The following is a 15,786-nucleotide window of genomic DNA, read 5'->3' as shown; positions in this document are numbered from 1 at the left end:
GTCGAGCAAGTGTGACCATAGAAATGAATATTTTCCTTCTAAAATCAATAAAGTTCCGATCACACCACGACGAACGAGTTGATTAAAGACCGAAAATTAACAAGATGCAAAGCTAGCCTAATCCTAAAAAAGTTATTACCACGGATGCGGCACACAACAAAATTGAACTCACCAGAATAAAGGTTTTGGAGTTAGTATTCGAGATATTTGCTATTCAAGGTATGTGGTAGTTAATTCTTAGACCAATTTCAATGAAAATGTAATGAGTATTAAATTTGTTGATATGGTTGAAGAGAGAAGGGGGGAATGTGATTAGATACGATTAGATTATCTAGTTCACGGGCCTGGTAACTCTATAATGACACTCCCGAGATTGACCTTAGAAACCGTTTATTTTATCACCTCATACGATTCACTTTGTTTATTTGATTCCCTAAAAAAAATTTACTGCTTCTTAAAATGTCAAAAACCTACCAAAAGGTGTCCAACCTACAGGGGCGTTAGGCTAAAGTTGATTTTCCTGTCCAATAAAGTTTGTTTTTCTGTATCATTTAAATTTCAAATTTGGTGAGGTGATTAGCCCTTTGAAACATTTCTGTCGGTAGATCCGAATATTCTAGTTTCAGTCACACCACGACGAGTCAGTTGATTTCGAGAACCCAAAAATTGACAAAGATGCCAGTCCAGCCCTAGCTTCCATCCATGGCTTTCAGCCTTTGGCTATGGCTATAAACAAAATCCTGCCACAGTGCGCGCCGCGCACTCCGTCCCAGTAACCCTTTCCTTCTCCCTTCCCTATCCCCTTCCTCCGAATGGAAGCGGCGCCCCACCCGCGGCAGCACCACCGGCGGCGCCGGCACGCCTAAATGCGTCGCCCCCTCGCCGCCGCCGCCGCCCTCCGCCTCCTCTCGTCCTCCTCCTCCTCCGCCTCCCGGGCCCGCCTCCTCTCGCCCTCCGCATTCCTCCCCTCCCGCCGCGACGGCCGCGAGGGCCCCTCCTCCTCGCCGCCGCCGACCCCGCCCCCGCCTGCTGCCTCGGCGTTCTCGCCCCGCCTGCTCCTCACCTCCGCGTCCGGCGCCGCGGGCCTCCTCGGCGGGTGGTGGCGGGGACCCGGGTTCCCTCCCGCGGCGTCGCGGCCCACTGGTGCAGTCGCCGACGCGCCTCCTGTGCGGCTCACCATCTCCCGCAGTAAGAAATGGCGGATTGCCTCCCCCTCTTTCGTTTCCTCTTTGCCCCTGCCTAGTGATTTGTTTGGTTCTTACCGTGCGTTGGCTGCTGCTGCTTTTGAGGTGCAGGTTATTCTCTGCGTGTGGCCAAGGTCAAGAAGAAGGCTCATTTTGACGATGAGCACAGGTTATTCCCATTTCTTAATTCTCTTTCATGTCATATGTGAAATGTAAGTAGGGGACTTATACAAAACCTTGGGATAAGAAGGTGTTTCAAAATGATCTGGGCGCGCAATGTCAGCTAATCAGGAGAGGGTTACAGAAAATGTGCTCTTGCTTCCATGCTGTTTGAGGAGATAAATTATTCCGGTTACCAAATGAGGAACAGGGTAATGTAGGGAGTGGGGAGCCTTGAGATAATGCAAGCTTTAGAGGAAAGGATGAGTTACCTTTGTTTTCTAGACTATTAGTTGTTCAAACGTTCACTTTGATTGATTCGGATTAGTGTGGAGTTTTAAGTCAAAAACATGATGCTTCCTGACAAACTTTCATTGCATACAACACTTTTATTCTTTCCCACTGCCATAAATAAATGCAATTGCAAAGGATATCCAACAGAATATCATTGTCATGACTTGTTTGGATGATCCATAAGTTATTTGCTGATGTTCATTTTGTTTGGTTCATTTGCTACTGGAATGTGTCCTCAGCCATCGAGCGGTTAATACTGCACTGTGGTGTAACTTCCTCGTCTTCTCCCTAAAGTTTGGAGTGTGGATTTCGACTTCAAGTCATGTTATGCTTGCTGAGCTAATACATTCTGTTGCAGACTTCGCTAACCAGGTATGGTTATGCTTTGCCATGGCAGTTGATGTTATACATTTCCTGTCAATTTCATGACAGGAACAAAGATCCTGTGACCTTACTGCTTATCTAATTTCAGGCTCTTCTTGCATATGGTTTGAGCAGCTCAAGACGTGCCCCGGATGCTCTACACCCGTATGTATCATCAGTTATTTTGGAAGGAACTTTCTTTATTTGATAATTCATTTTCCCTCCTTTTTCATGAAAGAGAACCACTCCTTTTCTCCGAAGTAAAATATCATGGATTGAGAATTAGGCAAAGCATGTTGTTAGTTATCGCACCGATTTTATACTAGTCGTTATCTAAACAGTAATGAGATTACATGTTGTATACCACAAGCTGACATGATGCCTTGTGTCTTGACAGATGTTAATCCTAGCTTCTGTTTTGCAGCTATGGTTATTCAAAGGAAAGATTTGTATGGTCGCTAATTTCTGCTGTTGGAATATTTTGCTTGGGTTCAGGTGCTACCATTGTGCATGGAGTTCAAAACTTATGGAGTTCTCAGGTACGATAGGGGAGTGTCATTTGAATTACTGGAACTTTATACACAACAGTCCATTTTATTGTCAAATCTACCCAAGTGCGATGGTCACATCCTTATACTTTTGTTTGACAGCCTCCAGAGAATATTCACTGGGCTGCACTAGTGATTGGTGGCTCCTTCCTAATTGAAGGTGGTGCTCGCTTGCTTCACTTCTCTCATCCCTCTCTCCCTCTTTATCTTTCTCTGGTCTAGTCTAGGTATACTTGTTGAGAAATCCTGTTTTCTGTTAGGTGCTTCACTACTTGTTGCTATTAAGGCTGTTAGGAAAGGTGCAGAAGCAGAAGGAATGAGTATCTGGGATTACATCTGGCGTGGTCATGATCCAACTTCTGTTGCTGTTATGACTGAAGTGAGCAATATTACCACCTTACATTTTTTCTCTCCATTTAGTTCAATCACTGCATCATACCGATTTTCATTTCTTCCATTGTAACTGTTACTTCAGTCTTTGATGTCTGGTTCATTTATCATTCATCTACTATTACTTTCCTGACTTGATTTCGTTTTCAACATCTCATATCCAATATTGTCCTACAGGATGGTGCTGCTGTTACAGGCCTTGCTATTGCTGCAGCATCTTTGGTGGCTGTTCAAACAACAGGAAATCCTATGTATGATCCAATTGGCTCAATCATAGTTGGCAATTTACTGGGAATGGTATGCTATTTTTGTTGGTTCCTAATTCATACTTCTTTCAGTTATGTGGCTCATAGTTCTTTTTAATAGATGACTGATTGCTGTAAATCCGAAATCGATTATTTTTTGTCTGTGCTTGTGTGTTAAACTACTTGGTGTGCCAGTCTCATAACCTGACCAAATGCGAATCAAATTTAGAGTATTTCTGACGTTTTATCAGTGAAGCAATAAACTTGGTCAAAGTTAGAGAAGGACAAAACTAAAACAGCTTACATTTTAAACAAGGGGAGCATGACATAAAACTAGCGCAACTCCTGTCAAAATGCAAAATTACAGTTTTTCTTTGTGAAGAAAGATCATTTTCTTCATTTTAAGAGAACTCAAAGTAGAAATAGCTGAATAACTGAAATCGAACTGCAGCCAAATGTTTTCATTTCTGGTCAAGACTGAAACTAAAGCATCGTTCCGCGAACTTTCTTAATGTTTTTCATTCTGGCAAGTAGAAGCGACCTCTGTATGTCTGCTGATGATTTGATTCTTTATTTTTCGGTATTTTGTCGTTGTCTTGTTGGAAAGCAACTGTTCATTAGCTCTGTTCTCTTTGCAGGTTGCTATTTTTCTCATTCAGAGGAACAGGCATGCTTTAATTGGCCGGGCCATTGATGATCATGACATGCAGCGTGTCCTTGAATTTCTTAAGTCTGATCCGGTGAGCTTGGCGTCATAATTTTGGAACTGCTTAGATGCATTTTCATGAAGCTGATTTCATATTTTCTTGCAGGTTGTAGATGCTCTTTTTGATTGCAAAAGCGAGGTGATTGGACCTGGATTTTTTAGATTCAAGGCCGAAATTGGTATAGCCCTTATGTTCTGGCATTTCTCCATTTCTAAAGCAGTTACTTCATTGTCATCACTTTCAGTTAGTATGTGTGATGGCATGGTCAGTTATGCACGAGGTGCTATTGAAATTTGTACACATTTCTAATCCTGTGATGGCTCTTTTTTTGGATTTGATCGGAGCTAGATTTCTTTTACTAATAATCAGACCGTTGTACTGTCAGAAGAGTAGGTAAACCACGAGTCATGCTTAATGATTAGTGTGTTCCATGATAAGTGGGTGAAGTTATCTAGCATGCTGTAAGCTATGACAGTATTCTGTACGATATTGGTGTTAATACTGCTGGCAGATGGTGCCAAGTGCCAACCACCAGCTATACTGGCATCCGAAGCCTTTTAATTTGTTAACGAGACGGGTGTTTTGACTACCCTTTGGATAATCGTTGTTATTGAACACTTCAGATGGTAATCTTGTTATTTCTATTTGCTGAAGAGGTTTTGGATTTGTAATTGGTCAAATCTATTTTCATTAATCATTTAAATATAGGTGTTTAGTTTAGAAACATTCTGCAGTCAGCTAATTTATTGTTTTTATTCTAGTTTAGTTGAATTTGCTGTACACATTTACTTGAGATTGGGTTGTCTACATTTGGCATGGGCAGCTTCCATCATGGTTTTCCCACTGGATCCGGCTTTTCTGAATGCATGGTTATGGCTGGCACTGTTATAGCTTATGGTGTAGTGGTTAGGTGATAGCGCTTCCATTTTCATCATCATCCTAGGTTACTTATTGCTGTTATCGTCTTCTATTGAATGGTCGTATGACCCTTCCAGTTCAATACCTGTTTCTTTTTTCTTTAGGAAAAGAAAATGTTCTAACTTTTTGACATTTATTGTTGTTTCTTTGGCCTAATCATCTCACAGAGTTCAATGGAGATGTTCTGGTGCAAAATTATTTGCAAAGGACTGGACGTGGAACATGGGCAAAACAGGTGCCTTTGACCCCTTGAAAATACTGTATCTGCAGGATTTGTTTTTTGTAGTCCTATTCTTCTGTCGATAATGTAGTCAAATATTCATTTTTATTTTGTTTAAAGTCTAGGTGGGTTTTTTCCCTATTTCTAATACGATGAAATTGTGGCTAAAATTCCAGCTGTCGGTTTATTGATGTTTGATTGCTTTACACCAGGATTGCTCTGATACTTCCTGTTGCTAACTAGCAACAAGAAAATATGAATGAAAGTCATTTCATTCTCATTAAATGAATGGGGAAATAGTTGCATGCACTTTGTATATAGTTGCATGCACTTTGTATATAAGTTGTCTCAATAATCTGGGAAAGAATGATGTCGAGAAGTAGGATGTGTCCAAGTTTTATCATGGGATAGTTTGCCTGGCATGTTACTATGTGAGCTGTGGTCTTGTACCCTTCTTTTACTATACCTTTCACAAAGAGCACTAAGACTACTCCAGGTTCCCAACACATCAGGCAACTAGAACCAACCATTTTTTTGTGACTGCCAATTTCTTGTAATAATATAGATAATGCTTTTTTTTCTCTGACTTTTCATTATTCTCCTTTACAGTTCCGGGAAGCTGCGACAGCCAAGGATGATAAGGAGTTACTTCGGGTCATGGCTAACTATGGTATGTGAAATATATGTTGCTGTATATTTTACAGACATATCTGCGCTTGCTACCTTGTCTGAAACCACACTGCTTCGACAGGTGAGGATGTAGTCCAAGCTCTAGGATATGAAGTGGATCGGCTGGAATCAGAGATCCAGAAGCTTGTGCCTGGTATCAAACATGTTGACATTGAAGCACACAACCCAGAAGAGATCTCTCTTAGAGCAGGAGTTTTGGAGAGTACCTATATAGACACCATTGATTGATCACACTTGCTGATCACTGCCAGTTGGATTTGTTTCCAAAGGCATTTGGTATGTTTTCCCTTGGTTACTTTTCAATTGTTGCCAATGCAAGAATCAGATGGCTATTATTTGTATCAGAGAAGGAAAAAAAGAAAATAGTAGCCTTTAACTCAGACGCTGAGTGGCTGTGTGGCAAAGTTTAGGCTGTAGGGCATGGTTTTTGGAGAGGACTCTTCTCCTAAATAGTGCAACAAATTTGTCTGACTTGTGTTGACTCCTGTGACTAATTATAGCAAGATCTGCTGATGATTTTGCAGTGTTTGACCAAGCAGCCTGTGTGGCCAGAAAACAGGAATCGTTCAATAACATCACTGGGAAAATATTGTTTGGTTTGGGCTTCTGTGGCCCAACTGATGCATGCTGATAAAAAATAACTTTAGTGCCATCCCGGAATAAATATACAAACAATTCTGGCACTATTCTGACTGGATGGCGCATCATACACGGCAGTGGCCGGACTTCATCACTGCAACCACCGAACGGAGAGTGGCCATGTTTGGTTTTCTGGAGTGGAATAGTGTTACTTTGACCGCTGATTACTGTGTCAAACAAAACCAACTTCAGAACCCCGCGCTAGGAATCATGAATAATCTAATGAGATTTTTGATCGCGTGATTAGAGGATGGTTACTGTAGTATGCCAATCATCGATTAATTACCGTCACTAGATGGGTCGCGAAAAGTTATACCTATTCCTTAAAAGATTTTGCAAATGGCTTTAGTCTAGTACTTCATGCGAGCAAGATTCTCTTTTCGAAATGTGTGCGCTAAGAATTGCCCAGCAGCAACCAAACAAGGAATCCGCGACCACATTGTTGGGGGCCAGGCTCGACATGCGAGGGTGGAGGATGGCCACACCACTCACCAAGCAAAAGTCTCCGAGGCTGTTTGGCTTATCTTGTCTCGGCTTATTTTTTCTCACAGAATACTATTTATTTTACCAGCCCTACACTATTCATACGGCCAGCCGAACAGGGCCTCAATGGGCCGGGCCCAGGGGCAAAGCTAGACCACGGGATCAGGGGGTCTTGTGCATAAGAGGATCGGGTCATAATGATAGATACAGTAACTTTCCATTGATTTTTTCAAAAATCGTCGAGGTCGGCAGACCCCGGTGGCAAAGTGTAGCTCTGCCACTGGCCGGGCCGACTGTTTCTAGAAGGCTCCGGTAGCTTGCGGCGTACGGAACCGCAACAGCCAATCGGAAATGCATCCCGCTTCCTCCCGTTGGGCCGGCGCCGCCCGCGCTTGCGATAAATAGAGGAGTGGCCGCCGCGCTTCCGAAATTCGAAATAGAGGAGGCCAAGGCGCGAGGGGAAAACATGTAAATGGGAGAGAGAGAATAATGCACTGTATTCCCTCTTAGCAAGGATAAAGTCGATCTGGCTCGAGTGTTGTCCACTACGAAACGTCAAAAGATGGGATTCCCTCTTCTTAAACACGGTATTCGCTAGCAACAAGTCGTAGGCTAACGCGAAGTTCAACACATCCTCCCCTCTTGACTCCTGCTACCATACCCAAAACCCCCGTGCACTCGCTCGAACCCTACATTAGTCGCACCCACATGGCCGTTGAGATCTCCTCCTATGAAGAGTTTCTCGCTGGTAGGCACGGTACTAACCATGCTATCTAGATCTTCCCAGAACTGCATTTTGGTACTCTCACTAAGGCTTACCTGCGGGGCATAGGCACTGATCACATTCAAAACCAAATCTCCAACTACCAACCGGATTAGGATAATCCAGTCGCCTTTCCTTCTAACCTCTACGACTCTATCCCTAAGGCTCCTATCAATCAAGATGCCTACACCATTCCTACCCAGAGTTGCTCCCGTGTACCAAAGCTTGAAGCCAGTATCCTCAACCTCTTTTGCCTTCTGGCCCTTCCATTTAGTCTCCTAAACACATAGAATATTTACACGCCTCCTAATTGTTGCATCAACTAGCTCTCGCAACTTACCCGTTAGGGACCCTACGTTCCAGCTACCTATACGAATCCTAGTTGGCTCGGCTAGCTTCCTTACCCTTCGCACCCGTCGAGGGAAGTACGAAGACCCTTGCTCATTTTCACTACACCCGGGCGCAGATGTAGCGCGCCATTTAGGTGACGACCCGACCCTTGCTCACTTATCATCGTACCCAGGTCACAATACGACGCGCCCTTGGGGGATGGCGACCCGGCCCTTGCCCATTTATCACCACACCCGGGTTCCGATGTAGCGCGTCGCTAAGAGGGTTACGCCCCAACGAGTTTCTTGTGGGTTTCAAATCTATTAGAGTGGCTATTTTTACTTTTCCTCCTCTTCTTTTTTTCCCTTTTATTTTTCTTTCCTTTTTTATTCTCTCTTTTCTCTCTCGTTGTCTCCGTCTGGAACTCTCTGTGACTCTCGTCTCTCTCTCTCGCTCCATCTCTGTCTGCGAGTGCTCCTTCCGCCGATCGAATTCGCCGGCCACACCACACCTCCGATCGATTCACTTCACCCACGGGACCACAAGCTCGTCAGCTACATCCACCACCAAGCGGTAGGCGCAGCCGAGATCCACCACGACGGGAATCATGGATCACGCGGCCACCATTGTTGTTGGCCTCTCGACCAAGGCCACCAAGGCAACGAGGAGCAGGGGTGAAGGTGCTCCGGAGGGCCTCCTCCTCCACGCCCGTGTCCGCTCCGAGCTTCGCCAAGCACATCTTCCCAGCGGCGTCCTCACCTTCCTCTCCGGCGGCGTGCGCCCCTGCCTCCTTTCCACGGCTGCTTCTCGCCCAGGGATCGAGCGACCCCCGCGGGCGCGGGGCTGGCGACGCGCAGGCCTAGCGGGCGCCGGTGGCCGAGCGGGAGCGGGGCCGGCGGTGGAGTCGCGGCGCACGGCGGAGGCGAGCAGGCGCGGCGCGCGGCTGTGGCCCGGGCCGCGGCGGCCGCGGCTGTGGTGCGCGGGCCGAGGCGAGCAGGAGCAAGGGAAGAAGGAGGAGCAGGGGCACCCTATGAGAAACCCGTACCAGGCTCCGAGCGGCGCGATTTCTTCGTGGATTCCAATGGAATTCGAGTTTCTTCGTGGATTCCAATGGAATTCGAGTTCAAAACCAAATCAGAAACGGCGATAGATATATAGATAGGAGAGGAGTAGAGACCCAAAGGTTGAGGAAAGCGGAGGTGCTAGATCCGAGCGAGGGCTGCCATGGGGCTGCTGGCGCTGCAGCGGCTCATGTCCGTCAAGCGCGAGAGGCGACGGCGTCGCCAGCGAGCCCGTAGTAAGTCTCACGGGATCTCCCTCCCCCACCTCCTGATCCGTTTAACTTTGTTGCCGGGAGTAAGTCTCGTTTTCGTAAAAAAAAAGGACCTTTTTTTTATCTGTTGTTCACCAACCGATTCATTTTGACTAATGATATACTAAGTTAAAATTTGTTTGACATTGAACTGTGACTTTGGTATGTTAGGTCTCCAAGCGAGCTCCTTAACTCCATGTCACACAAAGACTGAATTTTTCCTACAACCATCGCACTTTCGTAGTCCCCTCCGTTGCTCCGTATTGAAAATTTGGTTATGTTTGTTGGGTTGCAGATAGATTGACTATTGCATTGAATGAAAGAGAGGACTGGCCCTTTCTTCAACGAGTTGGTGATGGTGATTCCCAACATGGCGAGACAACGAACTGCTCAACAACATACCTTCCTGAGGTACAGCTATGTAAAATTCTGATGGAAGCTTAGATTGCAAGGTTAATTTCAGCGTGACTGCTCTAGCTACACCAATTCATAGAACTCTGCCAGCTGAATATTATATTTGTAATTAGAGAAAAGATCCTTTAGTGCTGCAATTGGTCACGATCCCACTCCCAGTGAATTATTAGCTTTGCTTCGCTTTGTTCTAACTTCTTCATCGTCATCTATGTGGATTCCATTTTATTATCTATGAAGGGTACGCTACCTCAACGTCTCTGAAATTCTATGATCAATTCGCATTCCATTCTTCTCACATCTCCTGCCATCCAATGATGGAGCATATGACTGTTGGTGCTGTTTAATTGTTGATACAGCTATGTGCCATTTCTGATTAAAAAAATGCAATATAATCTAACAGCCTAGGATTCGTGGGCTGTCTACTTTACTGATTATTGAGAGATTCGACTGTAATATTACTAGAATCTGCAGAGTGAACAGTTACAGTAACACCAATCATATATCACTTGCTCTTAAACATACCATGAATGCATTTGTCTTCTCCCTGTAAATACATATTAAACATATCTTTAAGCATAGAGTGTATCAAATTATTGTCAGCTTTTAAGACTGCCTCTACCTTTCTTTGAAGCATAATAAGATGATCGCTTTTTTTATGTTGGTCAATGGCCATAATGCATGGCAAGCATCGTTGAATTCCACTTTCATCCTGAGCAGAACAACGCGTGATCCCTCATACAACCAATTGGGAGCCATGCCAAAGCACGTGTGATTAGAATTTAGGCCATCAGTTTGAACAAGCCTAATCATGTCACGTATTCATATTCATCTGAGAAATATAAAGAGTGGTTAATCTTGATAATTAAGTATGATGCTTTAGTGTTGGGATACTGAAATTACGTGCTGTAACCAAGCTCCTGCGAGCATTTGATTGGCATATTCAGTCTAGAAAATACATTGGTCCTTCTCTCTAGTGCCTTCACTATTAACTAGTGGCTTATCAGCTTCTCTGAAACTATCAAAACGTTTTGATTCTGTTTCTCGGGTTTATGTTTGTTTCGCTATTCAGGTGTAGTCTTTCTTACTTATTTATTTTTGTTTGTTTACTATTCCGGCCTATTTATAACATGCTTATGCACAATAACACATCATCCTGTGCATTTTGGTCTGCCCAATGAATAGAAATCTATATCATTGATTTCTTGGCTCTAATGCAAGTAAGAATAGATATCATGGTTTCTTTGGAGAGGGCGCAAGGATGCACAAGGAGGAGATTGCCTTGTAGCTTGGGGCAAAGTGCGCCGGCCTCTTGAACTGGGGGCCTCAGAATTTCAGATCTTAAATCTCTTGGCTGGGCACTGCGGATGAGATGGCTTTGGCTTCAAAAAACGGATCCTCTTCGGCCATGGGCCAACCTTCCCATTCGAGTGCCAGATCAGGTTCAAGCTTTTTTCTCAGTGGCCATCACTTCTGAAATAGGGGATGGTACACGGCTACACGCACTCTGTTTTGGCCGGATCGATGGCTCCATGGACAAAGTATTGCAGGCCTTGCCCCTCGCTTCTGCGGCGATCCCAAAGAGAAGGACAAAGCGGCGCACTGTCAAAGAAGCTCTCACCAACCGAGCTTGGATTTCAGATATAGAAGGAGCTCTCACAGTTGGTGTGATTGTGGAATATCTCCTCATATGGGATCTCCTTCTTGATATTGAATTACATCCAGAGGTGGAGGACTCTCATATCTGGAAACTCTCGCTCAGCGGTCAATGCTCGGCCGAGTCGGCCTATGAAGGTTTCTTCTTTGGTTCCACCCATTTTGGACCGTGGGAAAGAATCTGGAAAACTTGGGCACCGGCAAAATGAAAAATTTTCTTGTGGTTGGTTGCATATGATAGATGCTGGACCGCAGACCGTCTTGCATGCCATGAGCTGCCCCACCTGGCGTGATGTGCACTTTGTGACCAAGAGAGTGAGAACGTCAACAATCTACTAGTCTCATGCGTGTTTACAAGACAGTTTTGGTTCAGCATCCTCCGACAGGTCGGTCTCCATTCTTTATCACCGGAGCCTACGGATAATTCATTTGATGAATGGTGGAAAAGAGCAAGCAATGCAGTAAGTGGAATGGTGAAGGAAGGACTCAATTCTCTCATTATTCTGGGAGCATGGACTTTATGGAACCACAAGAAATCGCTGTGTTTGATGGAGAAACTCCTAGCTTTACTGCAGTCTTGATCTTAGCTAGGGAGGAACGTCGTCTATGGTCTATGGCAGGGACTCGATTCTCTTGACTGCCCCCCTCCCTGGGGATTAGAGGACTGATGTTAGTAGTTGGTCGTGTTTTTATATTTCACGGGCGCAAATGTGATCTAGAAAACTTTTGGGTGTGTTTGTATGGGTTCTTGTCCCCTTTTTCTTCTTAATATAATGATGCGCAGCTCTCCTGCCTTTTTTGAGAAAAAAAAAATCTTTGCTAGCCATTAGTAACTGTCGTTTCCCCCTAGAAAGCCACTATTAGCACTGCTAGTGAAAACTTTTCTACGCGATGCTTTGCTCTGTTTACCTACCACTGTTACATTCAATTTCACCATATATCTATGTAATACAGCGCACATTGTGAAACAATGCAGAGAGCTAACTGGGGTAGATGATAATCCATGTGTTTTTTATTCTATGGATTGAAGTTCCATTTGGCTTTAATGTTGAAATTCTATCCCATGCTTGTGCGTGCAGGACATCTGGCACCATATACATTTCCTGTTGCCGATGCGGGATGCTGCTCGTGCTGCTTGCCTTTCTCGTGCCTTTCTACGTTCATGGAGATGCCATCCCAACCTCACCTTGGATTTGCCAACGCTTTGTTCATGGGCACATGAAGAAAATTTCAGCCACAATATTGACAACATTCTGAGAAACCACTCGGGCATTGGCTTGAAGGTAGTGAACCTTAATTTAGGTGGTGAAGACAGTACCTTTCCTTATGTCGACAACTGGCTTCAGGTTGCTTTTACACCAGGGATTCAAGGGCTCAGCCTTAGTCTATATAGAAAGTACAACTTCCCATGCTCGCTTTTATCTGATAGAGTTAGAAACTCAATTCGGCATCTTGAACTCGCCTCTTGTGTTTTTCGTCCCACTGCTGAACTTGGCCCCTTGAGAAGCCTAATAAGTCTGACTCTGCGTTATGTGCGTATCACGGGGGATGAATTAGAGTGCCTTCTTTCCAACTCCCTTGCTTTGGAGCAGTTGGACCTCAGTAATTGCAGGGAGATAATTTTCCTGAAGATACCTTGTGTGTTGCAGCAGCTCAGCTTCCTGAAAGTTCATGGATGGTGTAAGCTGCGAGTGATAGAGTGCAAAGGTCCAAACCTCTCGAGTATTGACTTTATTGGAGAGAAGGTAAAATTATCACTTGGAGAACCATTGCAAATGAAGAAATTGCACATGCACTGTCCAAATGTGGTCTGTTATGCTCGTACTGAGCTTCCATCCTATATGCCATATCTTGAGACTCTTGAACTAAGTTCGGGTACTGAGGTATACTGTTAAGACTCTGGTTGCTGCTGTGTAGCAATACATGCATATGACAGTAGTCATACCCTGTTTGTATAACTAATCCTAACACGACATATTCGTTTTGCAGGTGGTTAATGCACCAATGTTGCCTACCAAATTCCTCTACCTGAAGCACCTGACCATTTTTATTAGGGACGGGACCATCTCCCCATCATATGATTACTTTTCTCTTGTTTCATTCTTTGACGCGTCTCCTTCCTTGGAGACCTTGTTCTTGGACGTAAGTCACTGTTCATCCTATCCTGCAAAGATACCTGGTCACTCTGTTGGGTCCATGATTTCAGTTTACTATTCATCTTCAGGTATCTCAGATAGATATGAAGCATGAATCAGTTTTTGGAGGTTCCTCACATTTGAGGCAGCTGCCTGAACACCAACACAACTGCCTCAAGAGTGTGGAGATCATAGGGTTCAGCTCTGCTAAGAGCTTGGTTGAGCTCGCATGTTGCATTGTCAAGAACGCAGTCTCACTGGAGCGTCTTACGTTAGACACCCTTCATGGTTGGGGGCGATGTACTGGGGAAGCTTATTATGAAACTTGCTGGCCCATTGGAAACGCTGTGCTCGAGGAAGCATCTAGAGCGGTCGTGGCAATAAGAATGTACATTGAAGATAAAGTTGGGCCTACAGCTAAGTTGACTGTACTGGAGCCTTGCACACGGTGTTATCCCAGCAGATAATGGTACTGCAGATGAAGTTGCAGCATTGTAGGACGGTAGATGGCATAATTTATTGTAATTGCGCCATCCATAATCGTTTCAATTTAATCTTAATGAACCATATGCTTTGTTTGACAAGTTATGCTAAATGTATTTTGTATAGTCGCTTAAGTCATTGTCGTAAGTTATTGCAATTCACTCTGCAAATGGGTTGGAAACCAAACTATACTTACACCAATCCATTCTCATTACGGAAACTAATATTACCCACACCATTCCAAACCACCACCACCATAAATCAATCCAATCCAAATATTTTAGCTCATGATGTAATAAATTATTAGCCAAATTATGGTTATAACCCAATAAGAATTCATTTCTCAAAAATTAAATTATAGTGTAGATTTTGCTACACTGTTTTGCACAGAGTAACTGTCACTTATATCGAGTCATCTCCAACAAATTTCAATCAATTTCGATAAAATTTTATAGTGTGAACGCGAGGTTTTATTTCTAGGGTCCGGCTTTTGACGTGGGACCAACGTATAATTCTAGCCACACTGCTTTGCACAAAATAGCTGCTAGTCATACCGAGTCATCTCCAATAAATTTCAGTCAATTTCGATAAAATTTTATAGTGTGAACGCGTTGTTTTATTTATAGGGTCCGGCTCTTGATGTCGGACCCACGTGTAATTCTAGCAATGCTGCTTCGCACAGAGTAGCGGCTAGTCATTCTGAGCCAACTCCAACAAATTTTAGTCAATTTTGATAAAATTTTATAGTGTGAACGCGATGTTTTATTTTTAGGATCCGGCTCTTGATGTGGGACCTACGTGTAATTCAAGCCACGCTGCTTTGCACAGAGTAGCTCCTAGTCATACTGAGTCATCTCCAACAAATTTCAGTCAAGTTCGATAAAATTTTATAGTGTGAACGCGATGTTTTATTTTTAGGGTCCGGCTCTTGACGTGGGACTTACGTGTAATTCTAGCCATGCTGTTTCGCATAGAGTAGCTGCTAGTCATACTAAGCCATCTCCAACAAATTTCAGTCAATTTTGATAAAATTTTATAATGTGAACGCAGGGTTTTATTTTTAAGGTCTGGCTTTTATGGAACCGACTTTTATATATAATCATACTGTTTTGCATCAAGAATCCATTTCAGCCCACACCAATCCACTCCAATCTATATTTAAATAGAACCCACTCCACCCCCACCCTATTAGATAATATAACCCATTTGAATCCACCAAAACACAATCCATATCAAAATCCAATCTATTAAACCCATTTCAATCCAAACCATTAGCAGGGTGAATTGCAATTGCACCATGTGTAGTAGCGTTATGAGCCATACTTGGGTTATTGGATAACTTATATTAAATGTGTGATCAATTTAACTTAGTGATAGATAAACCATGATTTGTTTATTGAAAGATAAGTGGGCTTCATTTCTTTGGATCTTGTACCATGTGTATATTTTTATCTTATATGTCTAAGATTACCATAATCTTTACAATGTGATTGGGGCCCATTTGTCACCAATCCAAGAAGGGTTAATATCTGTCCGTATCCGAGTTCAGATATTCAGTGTCGGTACCATGTAGCAGTGATACCCACTCTTACTGCAGCAAGGCATGACTCGCATAGTGATCCGTAACTATGCCATAACGGGCGGAGCAGCCGGGCCCCACGGGACCCGCTCCCCGCTCTGGGACGGGTCCGGTGACGCCACGTGGCCTTGAGGAAGGAAAGCTCCGAACCAACAGCCGAGGGCTCGGACCCCCAAGGGGGGTCCGGGACCTCCCGCGTCCATCCATACCTCCCACGCGCGAAGAACCGACATACCGCCGGGGGGGGGTCCGGAGCCGCCACGTGTCCCGCAGGCAC

At 44.1% G+C, this 15,786-nt stretch overlaps 2 protein-coding genes across 3 annotated transcripts; both read left to right on the top strand.

Moving 5' to 3' along the window:
• Positions 1 to 707: 707 nt before the first annotated feature.
• On the top strand, positions 708 to 6,253 carry LOC120682224 (metal tolerance protein C4-like). The gene is made up of 13 exons (XM_039964031.1): positions 708 to 1,188; positions 1,296 to 1,353; positions 1,877 to 2,009; positions 2,110 to 2,165; positions 2,425 to 2,539; positions 2,651 to 2,708; positions 2,809 to 2,927; positions 3,116 to 3,235; positions 3,822 to 3,923; positions 3,996 to 4,068; positions 4,976 to 5,043; positions 5,638 to 5,698; positions 5,780 to 6,253. The coding sequence occupies exons 1-13, from the start codon at positions 867 to 869 to the stop codon at positions 5,944 to 5,946; spliced, it is 1,452 nt and encodes a 483-aa protein (XP_039819965.1). The 5' UTR covers positions 708 to 866; the 3' UTR covers positions 5,947 to 6,253.
• Positions 6,254 to 8,937: 2,684 nt separating this feature from the next.
• LOC120682098 lies at positions 8,938 to 14,064 on the top strand. Of its 2 annotated transcripts, XM_039963847.1 has the most exons (6): positions 8,938 to 9,230; positions 9,541 to 9,656; positions 12,392 to 12,595; positions 12,962 to 13,195; positions 13,302 to 13,454; positions 13,537 to 14,064. In XM_039963847.1, exons 1-6 carry the CDS (start codon positions 9,158 to 9,160, stop codon positions 13,912 to 13,914), a joined length of 1,158 nt encoding a protein of 385 aa, XP_039819781.1. In that variant the 5' UTR covers positions 8,938 to 9,157; the 3' UTR covers positions 13,915 to 14,064. The 2 variants fall into 2 exon arrangements, with proteins under 2 accessions (XP_039819781.1, XP_039819780.1); XM_039963846.1 differs by having other exon boundaries at positions 12,392 to 13,195.
• The last annotated feature ends 1,722 nt before the right edge of the window (positions 14,065 to 15,786 follow it).

This window comes from Panicum virgatum, chromosome 7N (assembly GCF_016808335.1).
Source record: "Panicum virgatum strain AP13 chromosome 7N, P.virgatum_v5, whole genome shotgun sequence".
Classification (NCBI taxonomy): domain Eukaryota; kingdom Viridiplantae; phylum Streptophyta; class Magnoliopsida; order Poales; family Poaceae; genus Panicum; species Panicum virgatum.
The sequence above is the reverse complement of the archived record's forward strand: the minus strand, read 5'-3'. Positions and strand labels throughout refer to the sequence as shown.

Excerpts from the sequence above, each read along its gene's own strand:
- LOC120682224 (XM_039964031.1), top strand. The coding sequence starts at position 867 with ATGCGTCGCCCCCTCGCCGCCGCCGCCGCCCTCCGCCTCCTCTCGTCC. Across the intron at positions 3,236-3,821 it reads TTGGCAATTTACTGGGAATG|GTTGCTATTTTTCTCATTCA; the intron begins GTATGCTATTTT and ends TTCTCTTTGCAG. Across the intron at positions 3,924-3,995 it reads AATTTCTTAAGTCTGATCCG|GTTGTAGATGCTCTTTTTGA; the intron begins GTGAGCTTGGCG and ends ATTTTCTTGCAG.
- LOC120682098 (XM_039963846.1), top strand. The coding sequence starts at position 9,158 with ATGGGGCTGCTGGCGCTGCAGCGGCTCATGTCCGTCAAGCGCGAGAGG. Across the intron at positions 9,657-12,391 it reads CAACAACATACCTTCCTGAG|GACATCTGGCACCATATACA; the intron begins GTACAGCTATGT and ends TTGTGCGTGCAG. Across the intron at positions 13,196-13,301 it reads AACTAAGTTCGGGTACTGAG|GTGGTTAATGCACCAATGTT; the intron begins GTATACTGTTAA and ends TTCGTTTTGCAG.